Genomic DNA, 26931 nt, shown 5'->3' with positions numbered 1-26931 from the left:
CTCAGATAAAGGTTTTGATCATTTTCATGGAATAACAAAGAGATCATCTCAGCTAATTGAATATTTACTGATCCATTCCTGGAGGATTAGAGCAAGTCATTGTAAATGACGAAAATGTATTTTCATTTTAAAATATTGGTGGAGTTTTGCTTATAGTTGTCCAAACTAAAACTTTCAGTACCTATTTTTGTGGTCCACGATAGTAAACTTAGAAACATAAGGAAATTTTAGAGTTACTGGATGTTAGCTGTTGCAGACCTGCAAATTCCTAGATTTGAAGGGATTTTTGTTTGATTTTGATTTTGCCTTAAATTTAAGTGAGCCACTGATTATCTCTGGAAGATCACGGAAAATTGGGAGGGATTTTAAGAATTCCAAACCAGGGACTTCCCTGGTGGCACAGGGGTTAAGAATTCGCCTGCCAGTGCAGGGGACATGGGTTCAAGCCCTGGTCCTGGAAGACACCACATGCCGCGGAGCAACTAAGCCCATGCACCACAACTACTGAGCCTGCGCTCTAGAGCCCGCGAGCCACAACTGCTGAAGCCCTCACACCTAGAACCCATGCTCCGCAACAACAGAAGCCACCACAATGAGAAGCCCACGCACCGCAACAAAGAGTAGCCCCCGCTTGCCGCAACTAGTGAACAACGGCGCGCAGCAACAAAGACCCAAAACAGCCAAAAATAACTAAAAAATAATAAATTTTTTAATTTATAAAAAGAATTCTGAACCAAAATAAATTGTTTTGCCACATTACTGTCAACTGTTTCACAGATTAGGTAACAAATATGTGATCTTACGCATAATATTCCAACTGATGATTGCTACTTTGTAAATTTCCAATTGCTGTGGATTCGAGGAAATGACTTGTATCTTTTGGAATGTGTAAATTACTTGCTACCTTTTTCCCCTTTAACTGTTGTGGTTTGAGTTTGGTTCCTAGCTGACGAGATGCATTTAGCATGTATTGTTACCCATCCCTGGCAGGACGTGTCAGTGAGGGTGGGGGTACCAAGGAGGCGCGGGGGGTCCAAAGCGTGAGAATCATGGTTGGACAGCAGTGACCCACCAGCTTTGCTGGGCCTGCGAATAAGCCAAACCACTAACCTCTCCTTCTTTTGTAAAACTGAAAAACCCTTAATAAAATCTGTAATCAACACAAGAAGTGTCTTTATTAGGTGATGGTGTTGGGTTTCATTCTGGCTTCCCAGCTTTGATTTTCATAATTGAACAGGAAAGTCACAGCTACTTCCCTAAGCTTTGGGGTGTGGAATAAATGCATATTTATAGTTTCACCACGTCCGTCTTCCACTCTTGACACATTTCTCACGCCCTGCACCTCTCCGCAAGTCAGCGCTCAGAAGAGAGCTGGAAAAAATTGATTTCCGTGCGCAAGGGGGATGCTAGTTCCCCGACCAGGGATCGAACCCATGCCCCCTGCAGTGGAAGCGCAGAGTCCTAACCACTGGACCCCCAGGGAAGTCCCTGGAAGTGTTCGGTCGTGGAGCCCAGGCCCCCGGCAGTTCCCCAGGGAAACCGGGAGGAAGAAGCTCACCGGCCTTGCATCCGGGTAGCGACCGCTTCGCAAAGAAGCGTTCAGGCAGCTCCTAGCAACGTGTCAAGCCGCAAACAAGAGGCCGGGCGCCAACTAACGGCCGCGGCGAGCCACCCTGGGAAATGTAGTTCATCTCGGTGCCCCAGGTTCCCTTGTCTCCGGCAGGTGAGCGGGCCTAGGACTACAACCCCCAGAATGCTTCGCGCCTTGCCTTGCTTCCGGAGGCCGGGCGACTGAGAGATTGGCGATGTAGAGGCTCCGAAGCGGGAGGCCTGATTGAGCTGGGCTCGAGTGGAGCCTGGAGCAGCGGATATGTCTGGGACACGTCCAAGCGGCTGCGCCTCCAAGGGGAATGGCGTGTAACGGGGGGGATTCAGGGGCTGGAAGGATCGTAGGTTGCGCTCGGGATCGAGACGGGCTGGGCGCGCGGAGCGGGTGGCGCATGGAGGGGCGGGGAGTCTCGAGACCGAGGGGGTGATTCCGGGAGGGCGCTAACTAAGGGGCGGCCTCGGGATCTTAAAACGCCTGGCACGAAGTTGGCTGAGCAGATGCAATGACGCGATGGTCTTTGTGGCCCTGAGGCCTTTGCAATGCTCCCTTAGAAATTCCCACGGTCTGGGAGGCTGGGAGAGGATCGCTAGGAGATGGCAGACGCCCCTGGATGTGATAAGAGACAAAACGTGTTGAGACTTGTAGGCCGTGAACATTGCATTACAGAGAAAGAGAAACACAACCATTCAGAGTGGCCCCTGTACAGTAACCTCACATAAACTTTGCATTCTAATAACAGGACAGGCCGACACCAGAGAACTAGAGAGGCCCACCTCCCACTCCTTTCTTCCAAGCTGTGCCAAAGGTCAGTTTTGGCAACGTTGAGGAGGAGGTGGGAGAGAATGATAATTCTGGGGAAAACAGTTCTCTATTAATGGAGTGAGTCGGATTTACAGTTAGTGTGAAGGGAAATTTTTCCACCGACAGTGAAAATACTATCAAGGAGTAACCAGCATTTGCAGCCGCTCTTTGCTCTGAACGCTGCCAGGAAAGTAGTCAGGGTGTTGCCTGGGAAGGTGTATTGGCCTTAGTGCTAGGCACCCACCTCCTTCCTGAGATGGGTACCTGCCATTTTCCGCATTCTCTTTCAGAGTAAGGGATGAGGACCACTGCACTTTTTTCGAATAATGTCCAGGCCTCGAAAAGTTACCAAGGGGACTTCCCTGGTGGTCCAGAGGCTAAGGCTCTGCGCTTCCGATGGAGGGGGCCTGGGTTCGATCCCTGGTCAGGGAACTAGATCCCACATACCGCAACTAAGAGTTCCCATGTGCTGCAACTAAGACCCGGTGCAGCCAGATAAATAAATAAATATTGAAAAGAAGAGAAGAAAAGAGAAGAGTTACCCAGAACACTTCGCTTCTCATCTGAATTGCTCACCCTACAAGGAATTTTTTAATTTATTTTTGTCTGCGTTGGGTCTTTGTTGCTGCATGCGGGCTTTCTCTAGTTGCGGCGAGCGGGGGCTACTCTTCTTTGCGGTGCGCGGGCTTCTCATTGCGGTGGCTTTTCTTGTGGAGCACGGCCTCTAGGTGCATGGGCTTAAGTAGTTGTGGCACGCGGGCTCAGTAGTTGTGGCTCGGAGGTTCTAGAGCACAGGCTCAGTAGTTGTGGCTCACAGGCTTAGTTGCCCCACGGCATGTGGGATTTTCCCGGACCAGGGCTCAAACCCGTGTCCCCTGCATTGGCAGGTGGATTCTTAACCACTGCGCCACCAGGGAAGCCCTACAAGGAATTTTTAATTGATGGAAATGTTTTGATCTCTTGAATGGGTAAAGTGAGAGAAGGCTTGATCAACCTTGGACTCAACCACTGTTAAATCCAAATAATTTTTAAGCAGCCACTTTAATTTTCATTAGGGAGGATGAGCCTGATGGGCAGAATTCGAATGAGCTGGACAGCGCTGTGAAGGAGCTGCAGGCAGCCCCCAGAGCCTTGAGATGGTAGGCAGAATGCAGAGTAGGTGTGTGGAAATGGGAGCCTGCCCTCACCCCTACTCCCACCTCCAAGATCTTAACTGCATGAAGTACTTTGGGGGCTGGGTGGCCCCAAAGAAGAGTGATGGTTAGGAGCATTGATAGCAAACTTATTAATGGGACTTCCCTGGCGGTCCAGTGGTTAAGACTCCACGCTTCCAATGCAGGGGGCGTGGGTTTGACCCCTGGTCCAGGGAACTAAGATCCTGCGTGTCATGTGACACGGCCAGAGGGGAAAAAAAAACTTCTTATTAAACAGTAAGCAAGCATCTTTTTTGAGCCTCTGAATGTTCATCTGAAAGCATCCTTACATGTCTGTCACTGATCCTGAAGAGTCAGGGACATGGAATAGAGGAAAACTTTACATCCTGGCTGGCTGGGAGGGTTTGCGTGTGGCGTCTGGAAATCTGAGGGAAAAGGAGAGACTTCTGCCCACCGGATGGCACCCATAGTGGTGTCCACTGCTGGTTAGTGGGGGCCCTTTTCATGCTCTGAATGAGTCTATTCTCAAAACTCAGAAAACCATAAAGGGCCTCTGTCTATAAATGCCATTGGTGCGCCTTTTCCTCTGGTGACTTGGCGAAAGGCAAAACAGTTCATTCTGCATTGTTGGTTTCAGTACACGTTCACTGTCTCATCTTGTTAATGTGATTTGTTTTTCCCATTTTAGGCACCAAAAACCAAGAAGGGATTGAAAGGTGAGTGGAGATGGAACACCACCCTTACACCAAAAATAATTCCCCCACTTTGGGTCCACACATAACTTAGACGTGTCTGTCTGAATGTTCTCAGTGTGAGTCTTGCTGATTTCCCCATAATCCCATAGGCAGCTTTGGTTTTCCTAGGGAATTCCTTATGCTGCCTCATTGGCCCTTGGAGTAATTCAGAAATAAACAACAGATGGGACTTGGGGGAAAAAAATCCTTCTTGTTGAAGTATTTGTATCTAGAAGTATACCGTTGGGGTTAAGGGTGGTAAAGGCACTGAAGCTTGAGCTGAGAACTAATTCGGTACTCACACCTGGGTTTCCCCTACATGCTGCATCGGAAAGTGGCCAAGGTGGTGTGTCTTCAAACCAGCTTGGCAGGGGCGGGCGCTCAGCTGGAAGGGGACAAAGAGACTGTTGGTATGAAAGAAGCTTGTATATGTGCCTAGAAATCCTGAACACTTTCCCCAGAGAAGCATCTGGGCTTTGTTCAGAGTCTGGAAGACTGGCTTGTTGGCCAGTGTGTCACGTAGCATGTAGGTTCTACTGAAAAATCTTCACCATCATCCTTTGAGAAAGTTATTTTCAAATTCCACCCTGGGGTCTTTCAACAAAGCATTGTGACTTGTTGCCAGGAGTTAGAAAACATCTCATGGCCAGTGAAGAGAGAGCCAAGCCTAAGTCCCAACCTCTGAGGGCTCTGAGGTCCCGGATGAGGTCTCAAGACATGAGGCCCTAAGGACCATTCTTTCCTCCTGAAGTCACAGTGGCCCCTTTTCTGTTCCAGGTTCCATCGATGATGTCCTTGGTGACCTCCTGGGAGATGAGAGTAAGTGCCCCTTTGCTGGAATCCCCTGATTTAGGCTTGCTCTTTTTTTTTTGAATTGAGATAAAATCCAGTCCTTGGTGACCTCCTGGGAGATGAGAGTAAGTGCCCCTTTGCTGGAATCCCCTGATTTAGGCTTGCTCTTTTTTTTTTTGAATTGAGATAAAATCCACATAAAGTTCACTTTTTTTTTTTTAATTTATTTATTTTTGGCTGCGTTTGGTCTTCGTTGCTGTGCGCGGGCTTTCTCTAGTTGAGGCGAGTGGGGACTACTCTTCGTTGCAGCGCACGTGCTTCTCATTGCCGTGGCTTGTCTTTGCTAATGGAGCACGGGCTCCATTAGGTGTGCGGGCTTCAGTAGTTGTGGCACATGGGCTCAGTAGTTGTGGCTCGCAGGCTCTAGAGCACAGGCTCAGTAGTTGTAGCGCACAGGCTTTGTTGCTCTGTGGCATGTGGGGTCTTCCTGGAGCAGGGCTCGAACCCGTGTCCCCTGCATTGGCAGGCGGATTCTTAACCACTGCCCCACCAGGGAAGTCCAAAGTTCACTCTTTTAAAGTGTACAATTCAGTGGCATTTAGTATATTCACAGAGTTGTGCAACCATCACCACAGTCAAATTCCAGAACTTTTTCATCACCCCATGAAGAAACTCCATACCATTAGTGTCACTCCTCATTCTCCCCTCCCCGACCCCTAGGCAACCACTTATTGAACTTTCTTTCTCTATGAATTTGCCTAGTCTGGGCACTTTACGTGAAATGGAATCATACAGTGTGAGGCTTTTGCATTTGGCTTCTTTCACTTTCCATAATGTTTTCGAGGTCTGTCCACATTGTAGCATTCCTCTCTTCATTCCTTTCCACGGCTGGACGATAATATTCCATTGTATGATGTATCTCGTTGTGTTTGGTCATTCGTCAGTTGATAGACATTTGGGTGGCTTCCACATTTTGGCTAGGCTATTATGAATAATGCTGTTATGAACCTCCAGGTACAAGTTTTTGTGTGGGCATATGTGTTCAGTTCTTTTGGGTGTGAATTTAGGAGTTGAATTACTGGGGTATGTGGTAACTCTATGTTTAACTTTTTGAGGACCCGCCAAACTATTTTCCACAGCACCTGTATCATTTTACATTCCCACCAGCAGTGTAAGAGGTTTCCAGTTTCTCCACATCCTTGCCAATACTTGTTATTTTCATTTTGATTATAGCCATCTTAGTGGGTGAAAAGTTGCATCTCGTGATTTCCATGGGCATTTCCCTAATGACTAATTGTTGCTGAACATGTTTTCATGTGTTTCCTGGCCGTTTATATCTTTGGAGAAAGGTCTATTCAGATCTTTGCCCAGTTTTCTTTTTTTAAAATTTTTATAAATTTATTTTATTTATTTTTGGCTGCGTTGGGTCTTCGTTGCTGGGCGCAGGCTTTTCTCTGATTGCGGTGAGCGGGGGCTACTCTTCATTGCGGTGCGCGGGCTTCTCATTGCAGTGGCTTCTCTTTGTTGTGGAGCACGGGCTCTAGGCGCAGGGGCTTCAGTAGTTGCGGCACGCGGGCTTAGTTGCTCCACAGCATGTGGGATCTTCCTGGACCAGGGCTCGAACCCGTGTCCCCTGCATTGGCAGGCAGATTCTTAACCACTGCGCTACCAGGGAAGCCCTGCCCAGTTTTTAAATTGGGTTGTTTATCTTGTTATTGTTGAGTTGTACGAGTTCCTTCTATATTCTGGACATTAGTCCCTTACCCTGTGTGTCCGTGTCTGCTGCACTGAGAAGCAGGGCTTCGGGGTCATGCACAGCTCACCAGGGACAACAAGGCCGAGGTTTCCCGCACCTGGCCCATAAGAACCCACAAAGCACAGGCCCATGGACGATGGCAGTGCCTTGCTGTTCCTGCATTTCCATGGGGCTGCGGTGGCATGGGAGTAGCCTCTTCATTTGAAACCAGTTGGGTTGACTTCCTGCTTGGAAACATACCGCTCCCTCCCCCATTCTGGTTTTTAAGGGACCTGCCTACAGGGCCAGTTTACTTCCTCCAAAAAGGCCTCTCTTTCAGTAGGAAGGTGTGGGAGACAGCTTGGTGGGGAACTTGCAATCCTTTTCCCCTTGACTCCAGTTCTCTGTGACCGAATCACATCTTTTGTTTTCTTTTTTTCCAGCGACACCTCCTGAGAAGCCTGTTAAACTAGCTTCACGTGCCAGAGACGCCACAGGTGCAGCTCAGGCGCTCCCTCCCTCAAGGGCTAGAGCAAAGTGAGCACACGGGACTGGCCTGGGCATCCAAGCCCCGTTTCAGGCCCAATGCTCCTCCCCCTCCCCCACCCACCGACCACTTTCCACTCACTGTGGGCCCCGCTTGTAGTGTCACCACCTCCCGGTCCTCCCGTCAGCTCCTGGGCAGTGAAGGAGCCTGGAGGAGTGTGAAGAGAACTGAACTGGAGGTCGGAGGTTCTGGCTTCTAGTCCTACATCGGTTATTTACTGTGTCAACTTGGGCAATTCCTGAACCTCTCTGAGCCTCAATTTTCTTACCCTCAGAATAAGAGGATAGGCCTAGATAGGTGCCTCCCAGATTGTGTCTGTCCTCCTGAGAGTTGCGAGATAGGGAGACACTTTGTGAGCTCTCTGCCCTCCACCTTCATTTTAGCCCAAGCAGTTCTGTTTTTCTCTCTTACCTGTTGTTTTTAAAGGGCTCTACTGCTTTAAAAAAGTTTTAAAATCACTGCATTAGGTGACCTGTGAAATTCCTTTCAGCAACTCTGTTCTTCCAGAGAAGAGTCTATTCAGGTTCACTTGGACTCTTTAAGCCACTTCTCCCTCCTTAGAATCATCTAGTGCCCTGGGGACCATTCGTGGGTGGGTGCTGACTCTGCCCCTTTGCAGGTTCCTCTTGGAAGATGATGCCTTCAGCACCAGGGCAGGCCTGGCAGGAGCTGATGCTGAGGTGAGCCTGGCGCATTCCCTGCTCCTCACTGACCCTACTTATCCCCAGAGACAGTGAGATGAGTGTTGTGCCGGGGGGCTGCCCACGGAGGTTTAGAAGTCCCTGCGAAGCCAGTTCATTCTTCAAAGGGCTGCTGGGGCTTCCCTGGTGGCGCAGTGGTTAAGAATCCACCTGCCAATGTAGGGGACACGGGTTCGAGCCCTGGTCCGGGAAGATCCCACATGCCGTGGAGCAACTAAGCCCGCGAGCCACAGCTACTGAGCCTGCGCTCTAGAGCCTGCGAGCCACAACTACTGAGCCCTTGTGCCACAACTACTGAGCCCATGGGCCACAACTACTGAAGCCTGCGTGCCTAGAGCCCGTGCTCTGCAGCAAGAGAAGCCACCACAATGAGAAGACTGCGTACTGCAACGAAGAGTAGCCCCCACTTGCTGCAACTAGAGAAAGCCTGTGCACAGCAACGAAGACCCAACACAGCCATAAATGAATGAATGAATGAATGAATGGCTGCTGAGTGGACCCAAGGCAGCATCCTTTTCCTTTCTACCAGTGAGATGAGCTAGAAAGTAGAGCTCCGAGCAACTGCTTTAGGCTCGATGTTGCCACTTCTAACTGTGCTTCCCATAATAAACTCCACGCTGTCCAATCACGTGGATGGAAAGTAGCCTAATTTGAGTCCTATGATGGCTGTGCACTTACTGCTGGGAGGACCGGAAAGTGGCAGTGCTTCCTGGGTGTCCACAACTGGGCAGGCTTGACTTCCTACAATACCTGAGCCCCAAGTGAGGGCAGGACCCTCCAGTTTATGCCCCCTGACCCAGCTCTGCTCCTGCCCTAACAGAAGCAAGGCAACAAGGGCCCTGAGCTTTGTTGGACCTTGACTAACACACCTCGTTACCTCCCATCTTGTAGGTTTCAGACATCTCCGATGCAGACCCGCAGGCTCTGCTCCAGGCCATGAAGGTAAGGAAACAGCTTGCACGATGCGGGGAGCCGGGGACACGGGGTGGGATACTATTTTGTGCCAAGCCTTCATTCTCCCTCTCATTTCTTCTTTTACAATTTGTATTTCTGAGCCCCACCTCATGCAAGAATGGCATTCATGAGCTCTTGCCCTCTCTGCCCCTCTGGGTATACATCAGTTTTCCTGGTTTATGGAAATTCACCCACCCAGAGACACAGTCACGTCACAGGCCTCTGGTGAAATGGGGCTGCCTCCCCCCGTGAGGAAAGGGGGAGACCGTTTCCCCTAAATCTTGTTCTTTTTTTTTTTTTTTTTTTTTGGCCACACTGCCCTCACCAGGGATTGAACCCGGGCCATGGCAGTGAAAGCCCAGAATCTTAACCACTGAGCCACCAGGGAATTCCCTCCTAAATCTTGCTCTTAATCTTTCTCCAGATTTCTCCTCACATCCCCTGCCAAGTCCCCTTTAGTACAGCTGTCCTGTTGTCAGATCGAGCCCCAAGCTGATCTTTGCAATGGAATTTTAAGACATAAATTCATAAGCACCATCTCATGGGGCTCGGGTGGCCTGGCTGGGGTCTAAAATGTTGAGTGGTCCTGTTTTCTCCCTCCCCTTCTGTCCAGCAGCATCCTCCCACCTGACCTCCGCTTCATGTCCCTTCTGGTTAACCCATGCTGCCACAGGCCAGGGCTGAGCGCTTGCTTTCAGCCCTGTGGGACCCTGAAGGGTTGGAGTCTGTTTCCTTCTTGGCTCCGGAATCAGCTTCTTTAACCTCAGTTTGAAATTGCTCCTCCCCAAGACCAGGCAGCTGGGCCCCCTGGGCGTGACCCTCGAGTCCTCTGACTAGTCGATAGTGGTGGCTCTGAGTCTCTCATTCCAGAACCACGAGCTGAACCCTCCACCCACTCTGCTTACCTTTGGTTCCATTATCTTTCCCAACTCACCTTTCTTCTGAATAGTTTTCTCATTCTTTTGTTTCCTCACATTTCTGCCAACCGCCCTTGGAGCGCCAACCGCACTTATCAAAATCGCCATGCTCCCAGTCTGTACCAAGGGCTTGTGGCAACCAGGGAGTCCCCGACCATCTTCCTCTCCCAGCATGCTTATGGTGGTTTTTAATGCCCTTACCGTAGACCATTCATTGACCCAGAATAGCATCCTTCTCATACCTCTGCCTCTGTTGTCAGTTTGCTTCTCCCGACCCAGGCAGGCTAAGGAATCCAGATGAAAAAGACATTTTTTTAAAGGCTTTGTATTTTGCAGGCTTCTTCATGCCTCTTTTTTTTTTTTTTTTCCAGGCCGAGCTGCTCGGCTTGCTGTATCTTGGTTCTCTGACCAGGGAGCGATTGAACCCGGGCCCCCTGCAGTGGAGGCGCGGAGTCCTAACCACCAGACCACCAGGGAATTCCTGAGATCAAATTTTTCTTGACTTTGGACAGAGGGTTATCTTCTTGCCTCAGGTCCCTTGTCACTGCCCAGTGGTAGTCCCTTGGGGAGTCTTAAACCCCAGGATCCTGCTGTTTCGTTTCTACTGCAAATAGCTTTGACATTCGCTAAGCCTTTGTGAGAAGCTGCTGAAAGCAGGTTTTAGGCACCCTCTCATTCTAGCATCAAGGCAGGAGCTGCCGGTGGGGCTGATAGGAGTACCAACCTGAGACCTTTCAGCTTATCTGAGATCGACTATGTTGAGTCTTTGGGCTTTGGCCCTGCCTCTGTCCGTGTTCAGTCCCCCACCCCAAGTCCCCATTTGTTCCATATGGAAGTTGGAGGCAACACCCTCACCAGGCTACTCAGAGCATGAGGGTGTTTAGCACCTGCTGGCTGAGCACCTGTGGGGATTCCTCCCCCCTCCCTGCTTTTCCAGGATCTGGATGAAATGGATGCTGACCTCCTGGGTCTGAAGAAGTCTAATCTAGCCTCAAGCAAAAGGTCTGCAAAGGGTTCTGGGAAAGAAGAGCAGCCTAGTCCTCTTAAACCTGCTGGTGTGTTAACAGCCAATGAGAAACGTGAGTGAGACATAGGTCCGCGAATCAAGGGACATTTTGGGGATGTGGGAGGTGCTTAGAGGGTAGCTCTCAGCCCTGTGGGTTTTCTCTGCCTGGGATGGAGAGGCCAGGAGCTCATTGTGTGCGTGTGTGTTAGAGTATTTATAGTGGGGGAGGGAGACAGGTTGAGCTTTCCTCCTTCCTACGGCTCTTCCAGTCCCTCTAAGTCCAACATGGCAGCTCCTGGAGAAGCCATTTGAGTTAAGTTGGAGAATTTTATGGTAGCCTGTGCATCTCCCAAACCTATGTCCCTGTTGGAGCAACTTGTGAATAGGGGGCCAGAGGTAGCTTCCAGACCACATTTCCCGGCCAGAAGCCTGTTTGAGAACCGGAGAGGTGTAGACCCATCCCATGGCTGTGTCCACGGCCACAAGCCCTCAGCCTCCAGGTAGAAGTGTGCGCCAGCCCAGTGGTCCCAGTCTTGGTCTGGCAGAACGTAGGCCAGGAGAGATCCAGGCCTGTGACCTTGCCTTCTCTTTGCTCCCTGCAGGAGATGCCATTCCCACCAAGAAGCTATCTCCCTCTCCCACCAGCCTTGGGCATCAGTACAGGAAGTTCTCCTTCGAAGGTACCACAGGCCCTGCAGTCACACCTCTGGGGTGCTTCAGTTTTGAGAGTGCAGTAGGCTGGGCGATGCTTACTTGCTTGCCCGAGGCCGGGCCACTGTGTATGTCAGAAGAGGAGCAGAGAGCTCCTGCCGCTGGTTTTGTTCCTCATGAATTCAGGGAGGGACTAATTACGTTCTACTGGCTGGCATGTCTGGGGCACTTATTTGCAAGGACTTTGAAGCCAGGTGTCAAACTGAAGACTTCATAAAGTGTGGGGAAAAGTTCCTTTTCCTTCATGAATGCGTGGAAGTTTTACTTCTCTTCTCATGCCTCAGTGCAGGCCCTGAAGCCCGGGCCACTCTCCCAGCTTCCTCTCCCCTGGCCCAGCCTGGTCTGTGTCCGAGCCCCGCTAACCCAGGCCCCCAGATGCCGAGCGGCTTGTATAGATATCAGAGCGGCTAGAAATCTCCAGTAGAGCAATAACTCCCCTAGCACAGCACAGCGCTTGTTTTCCTGAACGAAGTGTGCAGTCTTCCCTTTGCTTCCCCTTCTGGCCATGAGACTTGGAAGACCCGTTGGCAGGACTTCTCTCTGATGATGAGGAAGGAATCGCCAAGAAGCTGCCGGGGACGGAGAGTAAAACAGCTTCCGTAAAGAGCCCAGCCCCGGCCAGAGATCAAGGTGGGGTGGGCGTGTTACCCATTCCCAGGGCAGGTGCAGTTGGCTAACTGAACTTTCCCGTGCAGAGCCAGACACCCCACCAGGCAGGGACCACAGGTCTCAGATCCTGGACCAAGAGGTTATCAGTCTCTGGGAACGGGGAGGGGGGATGCAGGAGCCCGGGGGTGGGGCTGTGGGAGTGGGGCTGGGGAAGCTGGGTGCTGTGGGCAGACCAGACACTGCCGTGCCCGCTCTTCCACCCAAAGGCCAGGGTTGCAGGGAAACGCCCCCCTCGACCCATTCAAACATCACCGTTGCAGCCAGAAGGCTGTGGGCATTGTGCCCTGTGTTCTGTCCCTTAGCGCCCTCTATCACTCTAACTCCTGGGAACACTCCAGTCCGAAAGAAAGAAGAGTTGCTCTTTGACGATGGGGACGACATCATGGCCACCCTGGGGTTTGGAGACAGCCCCAAAGCGGAGAGGAGGCACACGGGAGACCAGTAAGGGTCCCTGTGAGCGGAGAGTCCCTCCCTGGCCAGGGAAAAGTGAGAGGGAGGGTACAGTATGGGTCCCCCAGGAGCCCCTTGTGTTCACATGTACCAGCCCTATGTCCCATCCTGCAGGGAAGGGCCCCTCCCTGCCCGCTCCAAGCTGGATGAGCTGCTGGGTCGGGGCACTGCCACCAAACTCCTGGCCCGTCCGGGCACCAGGGAGCACAGGGAATTCAAGCTGGACAAGAAGTATCAGCGGCCACAGGGTGAGGAGCTTGTGGGGCAGGGGCGGTGGGGAGTGGACCCCCAGAACAGGATTTTACCACAAGCCATGATAAGAAATAAGCTTTACATCATGACACACATTTAATTATTCACGTTTATTACTGAGACAAAAAATGTCAGGAAATAATAGTCACCACATTCAATTTATGTGTTCTTTGACTAATAAATACATTGGTTGCGACTCATTGAATTAGTATTTCCACCTGCTAATAGGCAGCAGCTCACAGTTTGAAAAACACTGCCCTGGACCAGTGTTCCTCCGTTCAGAGCATCGGCCCACGGGCCATCTGTTGAGAATCACGCTCGTGACACGCACCGCTCACCACGCCTCACCTGCAGGGGGTCTGCGGCAGGGCCCGCTGGTACACTCTTAACAGCTCCTGGGTGATGTTTTGTAGGCTGGAGCCTGAGTGTTGACAGACGCCCAGCCCCTCACCCTGCTTTCTCCACAGCAGCTTCCCTATCACTCGTCTTACCCATCAGGCTGCCAGTTCAGCTTTTCTTAAACAAAGAATTCTGCAGCTGCAGAGAAGAGTTTGAGTCCCCCTGCTCTAGATCACAGGTTCCTTCATTCACAGACAAAGAAGACCCCGGGGGTGACGAGGACTTCACCTTTGGGGCCTATCAGCCCACCGTGGGCTCCTCCGAGGGCCGGCAGTCCCGCCGGCAGTCCGTCAGGTAAGCGGGGCCTGCAAGGAGCTTGGCCTTGGAGGAGGTTGCCCGCTGGGAAAATGGGCGGAATCCAAGATGTCTTTCATGGGTGTTCATGGTGTTCTACGGACATCACTCAGCTTGCCGCGGCTCTGGCTGTGCAGGGCCCTGGGCATCACAACTTCTTAGCATGGGCCCCATAGTCACCCCCAGCAGTGGAGGGGAAGGCCCGTCAGTGGCCTCTTGGGACAGGCTGCTTGCCCTGCCTTAGACCCCCCACTTCTCTGTCTTGAAGTAGGTTCTTTGAAGGCGGCACAGACCCCAAGGGAGAACCAGGCTCCAGACAGAGCACCCCAGCAGCATCCAGCCCTACCCAGCCCAGGAGGGGAGGTGCTGACTGGCTGGGCCTCAAGGACGAAGGCCTGGACCTGCTCCCTACCTCCCCGACCAGGGAGGCTCGGAGGGGCCCCCCTCCCGCCAGCCAGCATTCTGCTCCCAGCCACCACTCTGCCCCGGCCGGGCTGCCCTCCTTGGGGGCACAGCCACCAACCAAGGGTACCGGTTCTCCTGCCGAAGGCAGCCAGCCTTCCCAGCCAGGAGCGTCTGGGAAGAAGGAGGAGGACTGGCTGAGCCATGCCCTGTCTCGGAAGAAGTCCCAAGGTCTGTCCGGAGAGGAGCACGACGCAGCCTGTAAGGGCCAGCACTCGGTAGGGGCGCTGCCTTCCGACAGGTAGGGGCTTGGGCCGCTGTCCCTTTAATTTTCTTTTTTTTAATATTTATTTATTTGGCTGTGCTGGGTATTAGCTGCAGCACGAGGTATCTTTGTTGCCACGTGCGGGATCTTCGTTGAGGCGTGCGGGATCTTTTTTAGTTGCAGCACGCGAACTCTTAGTTGCGGCAAGTCGGATCTAGTTCTCTGACCAGGAATCAAACCCACTCCCCCCTGCAATGGGAGCGCGGAGTCTTAGCCACTGTGCCACCAACGAAGTCCTAGGGCTGCTGTCTCCAGTGGAAGGAGGACCCTGCTGTCTTGGTGCCTCAGTCGGGAGTGCCCACAGCGTGCCTCAGAGCAGAGCACCGCCTCTCGGCCGTGCTTCTCCCCTTCTTTAGGTGCTGGGGAGAGTGTCCAGCTCCCTGCCTTTGCTCAGATGAAAGCACGAGGGAGCTGGGGGGCTGCCGACGCTCACTCCCTGACTGCTGTGGGGACAGGTGCTGAGCTGATCGGGCAGGAGACCAAGGGCGCCCTTATGGCAAACACACAGCCATCCCGGTGCCTCTGAGCAGGGGCTCTGTCCACAGCGCCCTCGGGCTGGTGGGACACCCAGTGTCCAACTGCCCTGCTGACCGAGCTAAGGCAGGCAATGCGTGCGCGGGTCGGAGCCGCTCGTGCTCCTGGGGACCCGCGCGTGCTCTTGGGGACCCGCTCGTGCTCCTGGGGAGTGTTCGAGAAGGGGAGGCCGCAGGATGTGAGCGGCCCTGAGGGGGCTGGCGAGGCCGGGACTGTCCAGAGGAAGCAGCAGGATGCTCTGTGGCTGGAGCGAAGGGGAGGCGAGGCGGGGCGCTCATGTGACAGGCCAGGGATGTCACCCAGCCCTGGGGTTGGGGTGAATGAGGAGGGCGGTTTGGACCTGGACCTGAAACCGAGGTGATCCCGAGAGCCGAGAAGGAAGGGGGAGCACCAGACAGGAGAAGCGAGGAGCCCAAAGGGTGCTGGAGCCGGCGGGAGGGTGAGTGAGCAGGCCCTCCGCCGAAGCTGAGCGAGCCGCGTGGACCGGCGCACGGCCTTGCTGCCCGTAACAGGCCTGTGGTCGCTCCTGGGACATCATCAGGGGCTCCCAGTGAGCACTGAGGCCAGGACGGGCTACGGAAGGCCAGGCGCTCAGACTTGGGAGGAGAATTACCAAGACGGGATGGTTAGGAACAGGAGGAAGGCTGAGGGGAGGCGGGAGGAGGGGCGGCCACACAGCTTCACTCGTGGGCTTTGTCCCAGCCCGTCTTGGTCCAGCCTAACCCGGACCTTCTGCCTCCTTCACTTTAACATTTACTTCCTCAGCCAGCCTGCTGCCGGCACCCAAGGGCTCGAGCCAGCAGCCGCCGGGGGGACCCCAGGCACGCCAGCACAGAGGCCGCCTGCCCGGCCTGCCGCCTCAGGGTACATTCATGGCGGGGCTGCGGCTAGGGGAGGTGCGGCGGGGTGGCCCGGGCCCCCTTCCCTAGAGCGGCGGACGGCTGTGCTGGGCTCCTCGTGGTCAGCGTGGCGTGTGGTATCCCAGACCACGTAGCAGGCCCACGGAGTAAGGGGCCCACGGAGTAAGGGGGTCCCCGTCCCCTTTTCCCAGCTGAGACCTCACTCTTAGTAAACTACCAGCCTCCAGGCCTTTGCAGTCAGTGACTTGAACCTGACATTTTCCTTTCCTGCTGGGCCAACCCTCCCCTGCTCCCGGCGTCCTACGCAGAAGGCTCTTCAGCTTGCCACCCCCATTCCTGTGTCCTCAGGCCCCCCGTGACTTGGAGCCCCGCTGCCTCGGCCCTCCACGCGGGTGACCCAAAGAGGGGAGCAGCCCCTGGAGATTGCTCCGGCACTGGTTTGTCTTCTGCTTTGTTCGAGGGGTGTAACTCTGGGCAGAGGAGAGACACTGAGCGCTTCCTTCGGGGGCCCTGGCAGACGAGGGAAGCTGGGCTGTCCCGAGCACACGCCCAGCCCGCGGCCCTCCCTGCGCCCCCTGCTCATTGCTCTGCTGTTGATTTTTCAGAGCCTGCAATTGGCTCCCCAAGCTCCCGGGAAGCCCCAGGGCCCTCTGTGCCTGTCCAGGTAGGGAGGGTGAACCAACAGGTGTAGGTTTCGGGCCCATGGAACAATTCTCACGTGCTCAGAGGCAACACCTGCCAAACCTGCCAAGCTGCTGGGAGGCACGCGTCGTGCTATCAGCTAGCTCCCCCGGCGCTCCCCGCCAGCACTTTCTGTGCCACTCCCGGGCAGGTTTGGGCGCGGATTCGCCAGCGTCAGTAGGGAAGTGAGGTGGCACCCGGGTGGGGGCAGCTGGGAAGGCTCTAATCAGAAAGCAGGGCCGCGGGTGTCCTGCTGCTCTGTCTAGAAAGCCTCCTCCATCCTTGCCCTCCTCCCACTGCACCGCCTCTGTTTCCCAGGTGCAGCGGCGCCGGTGACCCCCGGGCCTGAGGAGGCCTAGCCCCACGGGGGCACTTCCCGGGTAACCCGGAAGTGCCTTTGAGATGGTGGGTGGTGGGCAGCCTTCGGGAACCAGAACGGCTGTCTGCGTTGGGGCTTCAGGCCTGACAGAAAGGGCCAGGGTCACAACCTTTTGTTGTAGCCAAGGCTCTGCTGGGACTCGGCTGTTTATCCAGGGATCTGGAACCCTTTCTGGGAGGATGCTGTTCTGAGGGCGGAAGGGAGACTCATCTTCCCCAGTGAGACCTGCGAGGGGAGGGGCAGTGACCATTTGACGCTCCCGGGCCTCATCCTTGGCCTCTCGGTGTCACGACCTTGTCCCCGTCTACAGCCCCAGATCAGACACAGGGCCTGGGAGGTCCAGTGAGTGAGGGCCAGAGGTGGGTGAGCTCAGCTGAGTCCCTGTCCCCTACCTGACAGGGAACATCCCTCCCCTTCTCCTCCAGTCCCTGCTCCCAGAGTCCCTGGCCTGGAGCCTGCTGCCCGGCTCCGAGTACCAGCAGCAGCTCCTGGCGGCACAGGCTCAGCTTCAGAGGGGCACTGCCGAGCTCCAGGCCGACCTCCTGCAGAGCCAGGCCCGGCTGGCGGAGCTCGAGGCCCAGGTGCGGGGCAGAGGGGCAGCCGGCTCCGGGGGCAGGGCTGAAGTGGGAGCGGGCCACGTGATGGCCGGACGGCTTCCCCAGGCGGTCTGAGGGACCCTGCCCCCCACAACACACACACCCCGTCCCTCCCGCCGTCTCCCAGGTGCGGAAGCTTGAGCTGGAGCGGACGCAGCACATGCTGCTGCTGGAAAGTTTGCAGCAGAGGCACCAGGCAGACCTGGAGCTCATCGACAGCGCCCACAGGTACCCCCCGCTCCTCCGGCCCGGACTTCCGGTGGCTCATGGCCGGCCCCAGCTCCCGTGCTCTGAGAGGCCCTTCGGGTGGCCGCCGGCACCTCCTGAGCCCCGCAATTGGGTGTGCTGTTGGCAGGAGCCGAGTCAAGGTGCTAGAAACATCGTACCAGCAACGGGAAGAGCGGCTGCGGAGAGAGAACGAGGAGCTGTGTGCCCAGTATCTGTCGCGCTGCCAGGAGGCTGAGCAGGCCCGCGCCGAGCTCACAGCCCAGCACCAGCGGCGCTTGGCGGCCACCGTGCAGGAGAAGGACCAGGAGATGGAGCGGCTCCGGGAGCTGCAGCGGTGAGGGGGAGGCCCGGGGCAGGGGGGCTGCCTGCAAGGGTGGCCAGGGAAAGCCAATTGCTGTGAGACCCCAAGCCATGGGCTCAGCAGCCTCTGGACCGAGGCTCAACCCCTTCCATTCTGGGAAAGGACCTAGGCCGAGCTCACTGCCGCATCGCCCCACCAGTGGGACCCATCACTCCTACAGAGCAGGGAGGGCATACCGGCAGGGCCCAAGGTCACTAGCTGTTCGGGCAGGGCCTGGCAGCAGTAAGCAACCCGAGGGCTAACTCAGCACCGGTGAACCCACTCACCGGCCCCATTTCTCGAGCCTAGTAACTAGTTGGCCCTGGAAAAGGTCGTGCCTGGCGCGTTGATCTGGTTACCTTTCTAGATGAGAGCAAAACTAAGAAAAAGCACGTGAGGGAGTTGGCCGACGGGGGCACAGCCGGCCTTTTCACACGGCTCAGACTGGCCAGGCACGAAAGGGTTGTCGGCACACCTGTCGAGTGTCCTTTGCTGCATAACAAGGAATCTGCCCCCAGAGAGTGGATGTGGCACTGAGGCAGCAAGACAGATAAGGCGGAGGAGCCGGGGAAAGTGAGGCAGTGCCCGGAGATGGGGAGGAGAGGCCCACGGAGCATGGAGCACCCGGAGGCAGGCCCCTCCCACGCAGAGCCGCCCTCCCCGCTGTCCCCCAGGGCCTCCATCCTGGAGATGCGCAAGGACCACGAGGAGCAGCTGCAGCGGCTGAAGCTGCTGAAGGACCGGGAGATCGACGCCGTCACCAGCGCCACCTCCCATACGCGGTAGGCGCGCCATCCAGGCCCTGCCCGCCTGGTGCGGCCCTGCTGGGCTCCACAGGCCGCCGTGACCTGAGCCCCCCGCAGGTCCCTGAATGGCATCATCGAGCAGATGGAGAAGTTCTCCAGCAGCCTGCACGAGCTGTCCTCCCGCGTGGAGGCCTCGCACCTCAGCACTGCCCAGGAGCGGGAGCTGGGGATCCGGCAGCGAGACGAGCAGCTCCGAGGTACCGCAGGCCACACGTGCCTCTCTCCTGTCCCCCGTGGTGGGAAGGTGGGCGGGCAGTGAGTGCCCTGTGGCCGCCCCCAGCACTGCAGGAGAGGCTGAGCCGGCAGCAGCGGGACATGGAGGAGGAGCGGAGCCGGCTGCAGGAGGTCATCGGGAAGATGGAGGCGCGCTTGGGCGAGCAGAGCCGGCTGCTGGAGCAGGTGGGGCGCGTCCTCCTGCCGCAGGGCCTGTCTCCCCCGGGCACCCAGGGGATGGCAGCTGTACTCTGACCTCGCCTCCTGGGCCTCGGGACTCTCCTCTGGAATGTCTCTCCTGCCCTTTCCTGCCTCTGCAGGGGCTCCCACCTCCCCACCTCCAGAAGCGGCCCAGGCCTACCCCATCCAGCTCCTACCTGCTCATCAGGGATGCCTGGGACTTTCGGAGAAGTGCTCTTGCCTTCTGAGCTGTAACAGATAACGTATTTAAACTCCCTACGTATCTTCCAGGTATGAGAGCGAGCTTCGTTCTTTAGAAAATCATGGCTTTTCGTGCTCACTTCAGCAGCACATGTACTAAAACTGGCACAACACAGAGAAGATTAGCATGGCCCTGCGCAAGGATGACGCAAATTCGTGAGGTGTTCCATATTTTAATAAGCGTGCTTAAACAGTTGGCTGTACTTATGGGGACTTCCCTGGCGGTCCAGGGGTTAGGACTCCATGCTTTCACTGCAAGGGGCCCGGGTTCAATCCCTGGTCAGAAAACTAAGATCCCACAAGCTGGGCAGCACAGCAAAAAAAAAAAATTAAAATAAAACAATTGGCTGTACTTATGAAAAAACTCAAATTGACCCCTACCTTATGCCAAACAAAAAAGCAATCCCTGATGGAATTGATCCAATAAATATTTGATGAATTCAGAAATAATAATAATACCTTTTCCTTTTCTGTACAAGGTTATAAGGTGATACATCTCATTGAAAAAATTAAAAGAACAGGCAACAATAAAGAAAATAAAAATTACCCACTAGCCAGAGATAGCCATTGATGACATCACATATATCCTGTAGACATGAGTACATAGACACAGATGTTTTTACATCGTGAACCATATTTATTCAGCCCTTCATTCGGTGCTGTATTCAGCGCCTGTCTCGGGCCAGGCTTGTGTGTGCCCTGAGTCCCCTGGCATACGGTGTCATGCCCACCCTGGTGCTCTTTCCCTGTTGGATGACAAGAGACAGGCGGGCAGTGCTGTAGTTGGCGATTCAGGGAGCAGGGATGTTGCTGTTCTTTGGCCCTTTGGAGCCGCAAGGTGCCTCTCTCAGCAGCGGTTCCCGAGCCATCAGCCTCAGCACAGTTAATCCCAGCAGCTGGGCCCCGGCAGGCCTCAGGCTCCTTCCCATTTTCACCGTTCAGGAAAGGATGTGTTTGTGGGAGAAGCCAGAGGAGGGCGGTTTGCACGGCTCCCCAGGGCACGTTCCGGCCTGAATGGGGGCAGGCGGAGCATCCAGGGGGGCGCGAGCCCTCAGCCCTGACCCTGCCCGGCCCGCAGGAACGCTGGCGGGTGAACGCCGAGCAGTCCAAGGCCGAGTCCGCGCAGCGCGCTCTGGAGGAGCAGAGGAAGGTGGTGGCCCAGCAGATGGCCGTAGAGCGGGAGGAGATGGAGAGGGCCAGGGTGAGCCCGGCCACAGCGCGTTCAGCTCCGTCCCTGCCACTGCACCCCGGGATGCTCACCTGTGCCCTCACGCCCTCGCCCCAGAGTGCCTGCGCCCAGGGATGCTCACCTGTGCCCTCACGCCCTCGCCCCAGAGTGCCTGCGCCCAGGGATGCTCACCTGTGCCCTCACGCCCTCGCCCCAGAGTGCCCTGCTGGAGGAGCAGAAGTCCGTCATGCACAAATGTGGGGAGGAGCGGCGGCGCCTGGCGGCCGAGTGGGCCGAATTCTGTGCACAGCAGAAGCTGAGTAAGGAGCGGGCCGAGCGTGCGGTGGAGCGGGCGCTGCAGGTGGACACCCAGCGGGAGGGCACCCTCGTCAGCCTGGCCAAGGTAAGACCCAGAGCCTCCCCGGACAGCGGGAAGCCCAGGCAGCCCTGCCCCTTTCCCCACCCCGGGGCCTCACAGCCCCTCCGTCAGGACGTGTCAGCTTAGGAAAGAGTGCAGCGGTAACAGGAGTATAGGAATTAAAACAACAGTCATCGTAATAACTACTTCCTTTTATCGTATCATCGCAGGTACTTTCTACACATTTGCTCATTAACTCCTCATCACGTTCCCGTGACTTAGATATTCTAGAAATCGGATTCCGAGAAGTTGAGCGCGGGGGCGAGGGGCCGCAGCGGGGCTTGGCCCCAGGTCTCCCACCACCTCCTCCCAGAGTCAGGGCGGAGCCGAGCCACAGCCATGAGGCAGGGCGGCCAGCGGGTCCTCGGAACCCTGAGCAGAGCCCAGTTCAGCTCCGGGGAGGAGGCTGCAGAGAGGCTTTGCTGTCTCCAGGAACAGGCAGAGCTGAAGCTCAGGGCAAGTGAGCTCCGGGCCAAAGAGGACCAGCTGGCGGCCGAGAGGGAGGCTCTGGAACAGGAGCGCCGGGAGCTGCGGCTGGAGAAGGAGAGGGTCGGCGCCGCCGCCCAGCGCATCAGGCTGCGCGCTGAGGAGGTGGAGAGCATGAGCCAGGTGCCCAGCGGCTCAGCCCCTGGGCGTGGGCAGTGCACCCACCCCACCAGCCCAGCTGACCCAGGCGGCCTCCCCGCAGGTGGCCTCGCAGAAGTATGAGGAGGGGGAGCGGGCCCTGCGCGAGGCCCGGCAGGTGCAGGCAGAGCAGCAGGCCCGGCTGCAGCTGGTGCAGCGGCAGCAGGAGCAGCTGCGGCAGCAGGAGCGGCACGTGCACCAGGCAAGGCTCTTCCTGCCTCCCGCTCCCCCCGCTCCCAGGGCATCCCTACCCCCACCCCTGCCCCCAGCCTTCTGCCCTCACAGCTGTGTCCTCTCTGGGGGGACGGGGACAGGAGAATCTGAGTCTGGCCCAGCAGCGGCTGCAGCTGGATCGTATCCGACAGGACCTGCCCTCTGGGCCCGTGGGGCTGCTCTCCAGGGCCCAGGGCTCGGCAGCCTCTGGCCTGAGTGGTAAGTGGCTACAGGCGGGTGGGACATTGGCTCGGCCGGCCCACTGGGCAGGGCAGGGCCAGCAACACCCTGCCCACGCCTCCTGTGTGCTCAGGTTAGGGGGCAGCTGGGTTTTAAAGTCATCTTGGGTTTTTTGTTTGTTTGTTTATTTATTTCTGGCTGCGTTGGGTCTTTGTTGCTGGGTGCAGGCTTTCTCTAGTTGCGGCAAGCAGGGGCTACTCTTCGTCGTGGTGCGCGGGCTTCTCATTGCGGTGGCTTCTCTTGTTGCGGAGCACGGGCTCTAGGCACGCGGGCTTCGGTAGTTGTGGCTCAGGGGCTCTAGAGCGCTGCAGTCCCTGACTCCGTCCTCCTTGGCCTTTACAGCCATCATGGCTCCTGTCCCCCCGGCTCCTCAGTGCAGCCAGCTGCCAGCCAGCCTGGGCCCCTCGCACCTCTACGCCAAGCTGGTGCTGCTGAAACACACAGCTGAGCAGGTGAGCTTCCCAGAGCAGATGCCGCCCCGGCCCAGGCCCACCTACTCCCCCTGGACTTAGGGCTCCTCGTGTTCACATTGGGGACAAGCAGCTCAGGCAGAGGCAGGAGGGAGCACAGCCTGGCCCCGGGGAGGGCTGAGCCCACCCCCTGGAGGAGAGCAGCAGCGCAGACTGCTTAGAGGACACGTCTCAGAGATGCTCACCGCGTCACTGATGGAGCATTTCCTACATGCCAGGCTCTGTGCCGTGCCTGATAAGCTTGTACCCTCCCACAGCCCTACCAGGCAGGTCATGTTATTGTCTCCAGTTTACAGACAGGCTTAGAGGGATGAAGTCACGTGCGAACACGTGGCCCCACTGGGCGTGAGCACTGGTGTCTCACTCCAGTGCGTGTGCTCGTTCCCTGCCCCACCCCCACTGACTCCCAGAGCCAGGCTGAGCTAGGATGCGAGTGAGAGGGGCCCCGAGGGAGGGCTGCTCGGCTGGCACCCAGGGTCCAGCTCACTCTCAGTCCAGCAACCCCGCGTCCCTGTGCACAGAAACGGGGCAGGAGGGAACCAGAGGGTGGCTGCTCACTCAGCCCTGCCTTTCAGGACCGTGACTTCCTGGAGAACGAACAGTTCTTCCTGGAGACCCTGAAGAAAGCCTCCTACAACGTGACGTCGCATTCAGCCTGAAGGCCCCACTGCCTCCTCAGCAGAGGCCTGACTCTAGAACCGTCCCACTGCCCACCGGCCTCCAGCGCCGAGCAGGGGGGCCAGGGAGAGCCCTGCAACGCCCAGGGCCTGATTACAGCTCTTCCTGTGGACAGGGTGCCAGCGCGTTCTTTCCGACACTCCGGCCCGTGCGGAGGCAGGCAGGCGCCCCCGTGCCTCTCAGACTCCCCAGGAGGCAGCAGCCTCTGGGGACACGCGAGGCTGAGGACATCTCAGCCCCACGACACCATCAGCGACGGCGTCGGTGCTCCAGCCCCGCAGACGTCCGGCTCAGGGCCCAGCGTCTGACTGGGCTCTGTGGGCCCCTCGGCCCCTCAGCCCATCGATGGTCTGGGGATCTTTTCGCCTGGGCCTCTTCTGAGGCGGGGGGTCTTCTCGACTCCCTTGCCACAAGGAGTCTGCTGCCCTCCCTGCCTGAGAGGCCAGCAGAGGGAGCGCCGGGTCTCCTCCCTGATGGGGACGTAGAGTCAGGCCGCAAATTTTCAAGAGCCTTCTAGCCTCCTGGCCGAGGGGGTGGGAGGTGCTGCAGGGGCAGGAAGGGCGCTGTGCCCGGAGGCTTTTACCTCACAGACTGACCTGCCCTTGGGACTCAGCCAGCCCTTCCTGCTCCCAAGCCGGCGCACAAAGCCCCCGCCTCGTTCCCAGCTGCCGGGGCAGCGGACTCACCAGCACAGACTCTGGCCTCATCGGCGTCTTCTAATGCGCTCCGCAGAGGCAAAGAGGGGGCTGCGGGTGACAGTGGGGTGTGGGGAGGGACAGAAGGCTTTTCTCCATGCTGTTCACTTGCCACAAAACCCCGGCCAGTGGGAACAAAGATGACAGAGCAAGAGCCCCTGCCTTGGAGGATACAGAGTGCCGAGGACCATGAGGGGCCGCACCCCGGCTGCTGTCCCGGGTGGGGGGCTCCGCCCTTCTCCACGTGTGGGCAGAGGGCCAAGGCCGGCCAGAGAGGTGCCAGGAGAGGGGTGGGAGGATTGGTAGTTGTCTCCTGCAGACCCAAGGACTCAACTAATAAAATCACAATTAACCTCTAGAGCGGCTTCTCTCACCTCCCATCAGAGGGGACCGTCTGGGGAGCAGGAAGGTGGTGGAGGAGAGGGTAGTGCCGAGTGGGGTGTGAGCGGGCACAGGTGCATCTCTGCTCTTTTAGAGCAGCTTGCAGAGGGAGCTCATTTATATACAGCCTCTTGGACCCACTAAATTGCTATGTTCTTCTTTTTTTTTTTTTTGGCCATGAGGCTTGTGGGATCTTAGTTCCCCAACCAGGGATTGAACCCGGGCCCTCAGCAGTGAAAGCTCAGAGTCTTAACCACTGGACCGCCAGGGAATTCCCTAAATTGCAGTATTCTTAATGATTGGATTCTTAGAATCTGCCATGGCTCATCAGAGTTTGAACCTGTTTCTTGGAAATGTTTGCTCTGTAGGGCTGTTATTTGCTGTAATAACTCTCCAGCCCCATACTCCCCTGGCTGGACCACAAGCAGGAGAAGGGTGCGATTATCACCCCTACTTCGCAGATGAAGGGACTGAGACTCAGAGGTTCAATAATCTGCCGAAGGTGACGCAGCAAACAGCAGAACCTGGATTTGAGTTCTGCTTGGACAGATTCCAAAGCCCCAGGCGCTCAGCCACATCACTGCTGGCTCCTTCTAGAAAAGCTGCTGCACACGGTGCTTCTGTGACATAGAAGATCCCCAAGCCGCTGCGTGGGGTGGTGCCCACACAGAGGAGGGAAGCATTCGCGTCCCATTAGAAGCCGTGCTGAAGCTTGGAATTCAATCCTCTCAACACACACTTAACGAATTCCCACCTGTGTGAAGGGCCGGAGGTGGGTCTAAGGTTGGGCACAGCCTGGGAGCAGCTGGCATTTAAGCAGTCACCTGACAGATATGTGGGCGATCACAGGCACATATTGGGGGAGGGTGCAGGGAGACCCAACAGGAATGAGTTTAGAATTAGGGGGCAGGTCGACGAGGCTCTGTTTACCTTGTTAAAGTTTGAATTTTTATCTTCAGGGCAATGGGTATTCATTGAAGGGTTTGTTGGTTTTTTTGTTTGTTTGTTTGTTTGTTTTTGCGGTACGCGGGCCTCTCACTGTTGTGGCCTCTCCCGTTGCGGAGCACAGGCTCTGGATGCACGGGCTCAGCGGCCATAGCTCACGGGCCCAGCCGCTCCGCGGCACGTGCGATCTTCCCGGACCGGGGCAGGAACCCGTGTCGCCTGCATAGGCAGGCGGACTCTCAACCACTGCGCCACCAGGAAAGCCCCATTGAAGGGTTTTAAACAGGGTGGAACCATCTTTGTGTTTTAGAAAAAGTACTGTGGCTTTGGGTGGAGAACAGACCAACCAGAGTGGGGCGAGAGTGGGGGCAGGGAAGCGGGCAGAAGGCTGTCTGCCGTGGTATAGGGGAGCCGGGACAGCACAGCACCGGGCGTGGCACTGAGGGACCTGGTGCCTGATGTGCAGGCAGGGTCAGGAAGAAAGACGTGTCGAGGACGACCCCCAGGTTGCTGTCTTGGGCAACTGGGTGCCCATGGAACAGCCAAGTAGACACTTTGCACGGGCACTTAGTTACGGTGACACGTTACCCAGTGCCTGTAACTGCTCTGGATCCCTGTCACTGGCGTTGAGGTGTGGCAGGTGGCTTACACACCCCCTTTTCATTAACGTTCTCCCACGCCACAGGTGGGAGACGGCTGCACACAGGAGTGAGTGTTAACGTATCTGCTGATCTTTCTTTTTCCCTTCAAAATTATAAACAACTCCTCAAGGTCATAAACCCAGATGTTCCCTGTAGAAAGAGAAATATTGGTGGAAAGTAATGATGATCAAAGACACTGGCTGGGCTAATACTTCCAGTTTCAAGAGTTATTCATGTTTATTATTTGCCTCAAGTTGATACCAGTGGGAATCCCTGCTAGGCCTTTCAAACAGTTAAAATCCCAGCAAGCCCCATTCTTAGAGGGTTCTAGGACAGCGAGAGAACAGGAGTGTTTTTCAAAAGTAAGGAATAATGGACAAATAACAGTCATCTGATTGACTAGCAAGCCCTGTGCCTCTGCCCCGGAGGTCCCATGAGTCTTCATCTCTAGAGGGGCAGGCTGGGGTGGGGGTGGGTTTAGAGGCATGTAGAAGAGGATTCAGAAACAAAAGGAGAAGATAAAATAGCAAAGGAGGCCAGATTCAAACACGCGCAGGACATTAAGCATACAGGAGCCCTGTGCTCCTCCCGGCCTGAGGCGCAGTCCCGGTCTGCTCACAACCTTCAGCTCTGCTCTTCCATCAGCAGAATTTCACAAATTAATAAGCAGTGCCTCCAGGAACTTCCCTGGGGGGTCCAGTGGTTAAGACTCTGCGCTTCCACTGCAGGGGGTACGAGTTAGATCCCCGGTCGGCAGTCGGTCGGGGAACTAAGATCCCACATGCCACACGGCGCGCCCAAAATAATAAAATAAGTAACATCTGAATAAAAATGAAAATATTAAAAATAAGCAATGACTGGGTCTTACGGGCATTAACATACAGTAGCTGTGCACTGATGGGTGAGTTGGCAGTGACAGTGAGTTTAG

The 26931-nt window shown here is 56.0% G+C and overlaps 1 protein-coding gene and 1 non-coding gene across 2 annotated transcripts; both read left to right on the top strand.

The window, feature by feature from the left end:
- Positions 1–1811: 1811 nt before the first annotated feature.
- On the top strand, positions 1812–25409 carry FBF1 (Fas binding factor 1). The gene is made up of 29 exons (XM_049702033.1): positions 1812–1949; positions 4253–4280; positions 5076–5117; positions 7269–7362; positions 7992–8052; positions 8965–9015; positions 10882–11023; positions 11553–11630; positions 12172–12291; positions 12633–12771; positions 12895–13028; positions 13626–13725; positions 13994–14428; positions 15752–15850; positions 16195–16283; positions 16452–16510; positions 17332–17487; positions 17630–17730; positions 17858–18064; positions 18745–18852; positions 18934–19073; positions 19157–19275; positions 20609–20731; positions 20916–21101; positions 21549–21725; positions 21805–21942; positions 22055–22172; positions 22536–22645; positions 23239–25409. Exons 1-29 carry the CDS (start codon positions 1911–1913, stop codon positions 23320–23322), a joined length of 3477 nt encoding a protein of 1158 aa, XP_049557990.1. The 5' UTR covers positions 1812–1910; the 3' UTR covers positions 23323–25409.
- LOC117203610 (U6 spliceosomal RNA) lies at positions 19603–19706 on the top strand. Its single transcript, XR_004486475.1, has one exon. It is a non-coding gene; the product is annotated as a U6 spliceosomal RNA (small nuclear RNA).
- Positions 25410–26931: the final 1522 nt, after the last annotated feature.

The sequence above is a fragment of the Orcinus orca genome, chromosome 19, assembly GCF_937001465.1.
Source record: "Orcinus orca chromosome 19, mOrcOrc1.1, whole genome shotgun sequence".
Classification (NCBI taxonomy): Eukaryota; Metazoa; Chordata; class Mammalia; order Artiodactyla; family Delphinidae; genus Orcinus; species Orcinus orca.
The sequence above is the reverse complement of the archived record's forward strand: the minus strand, read 5'-3'. Positions and strand labels throughout refer to the sequence as shown.

What these genes read in the sequence shown, in the direction of transcription:
- FBF1 (XM_049702033.1), top strand. Translation starts at nt 1,911, where the DNA reads ATGGCGTGTAACGGGGGGGATTCAGGGGCTGGAAGGATC. An exon ending in CCCTCAAGGGCTAGAGCAAA is followed by an intron (nt 7,363 to 7,991) that starts GTGAGCACACGG and finishes GCCCCTTTGCAG; the next exon opens with GTTCCTCTTGGAAGATGATG. An exon ending in CAGGAAGTTCTCCTTCGAAG is followed by an intron (nt 11,631 to 12,171) that starts GTACCACAGGCC and finishes TCTGGCCATGAG; the next exon opens with ACTTGGAAGACCCGTTGGCA.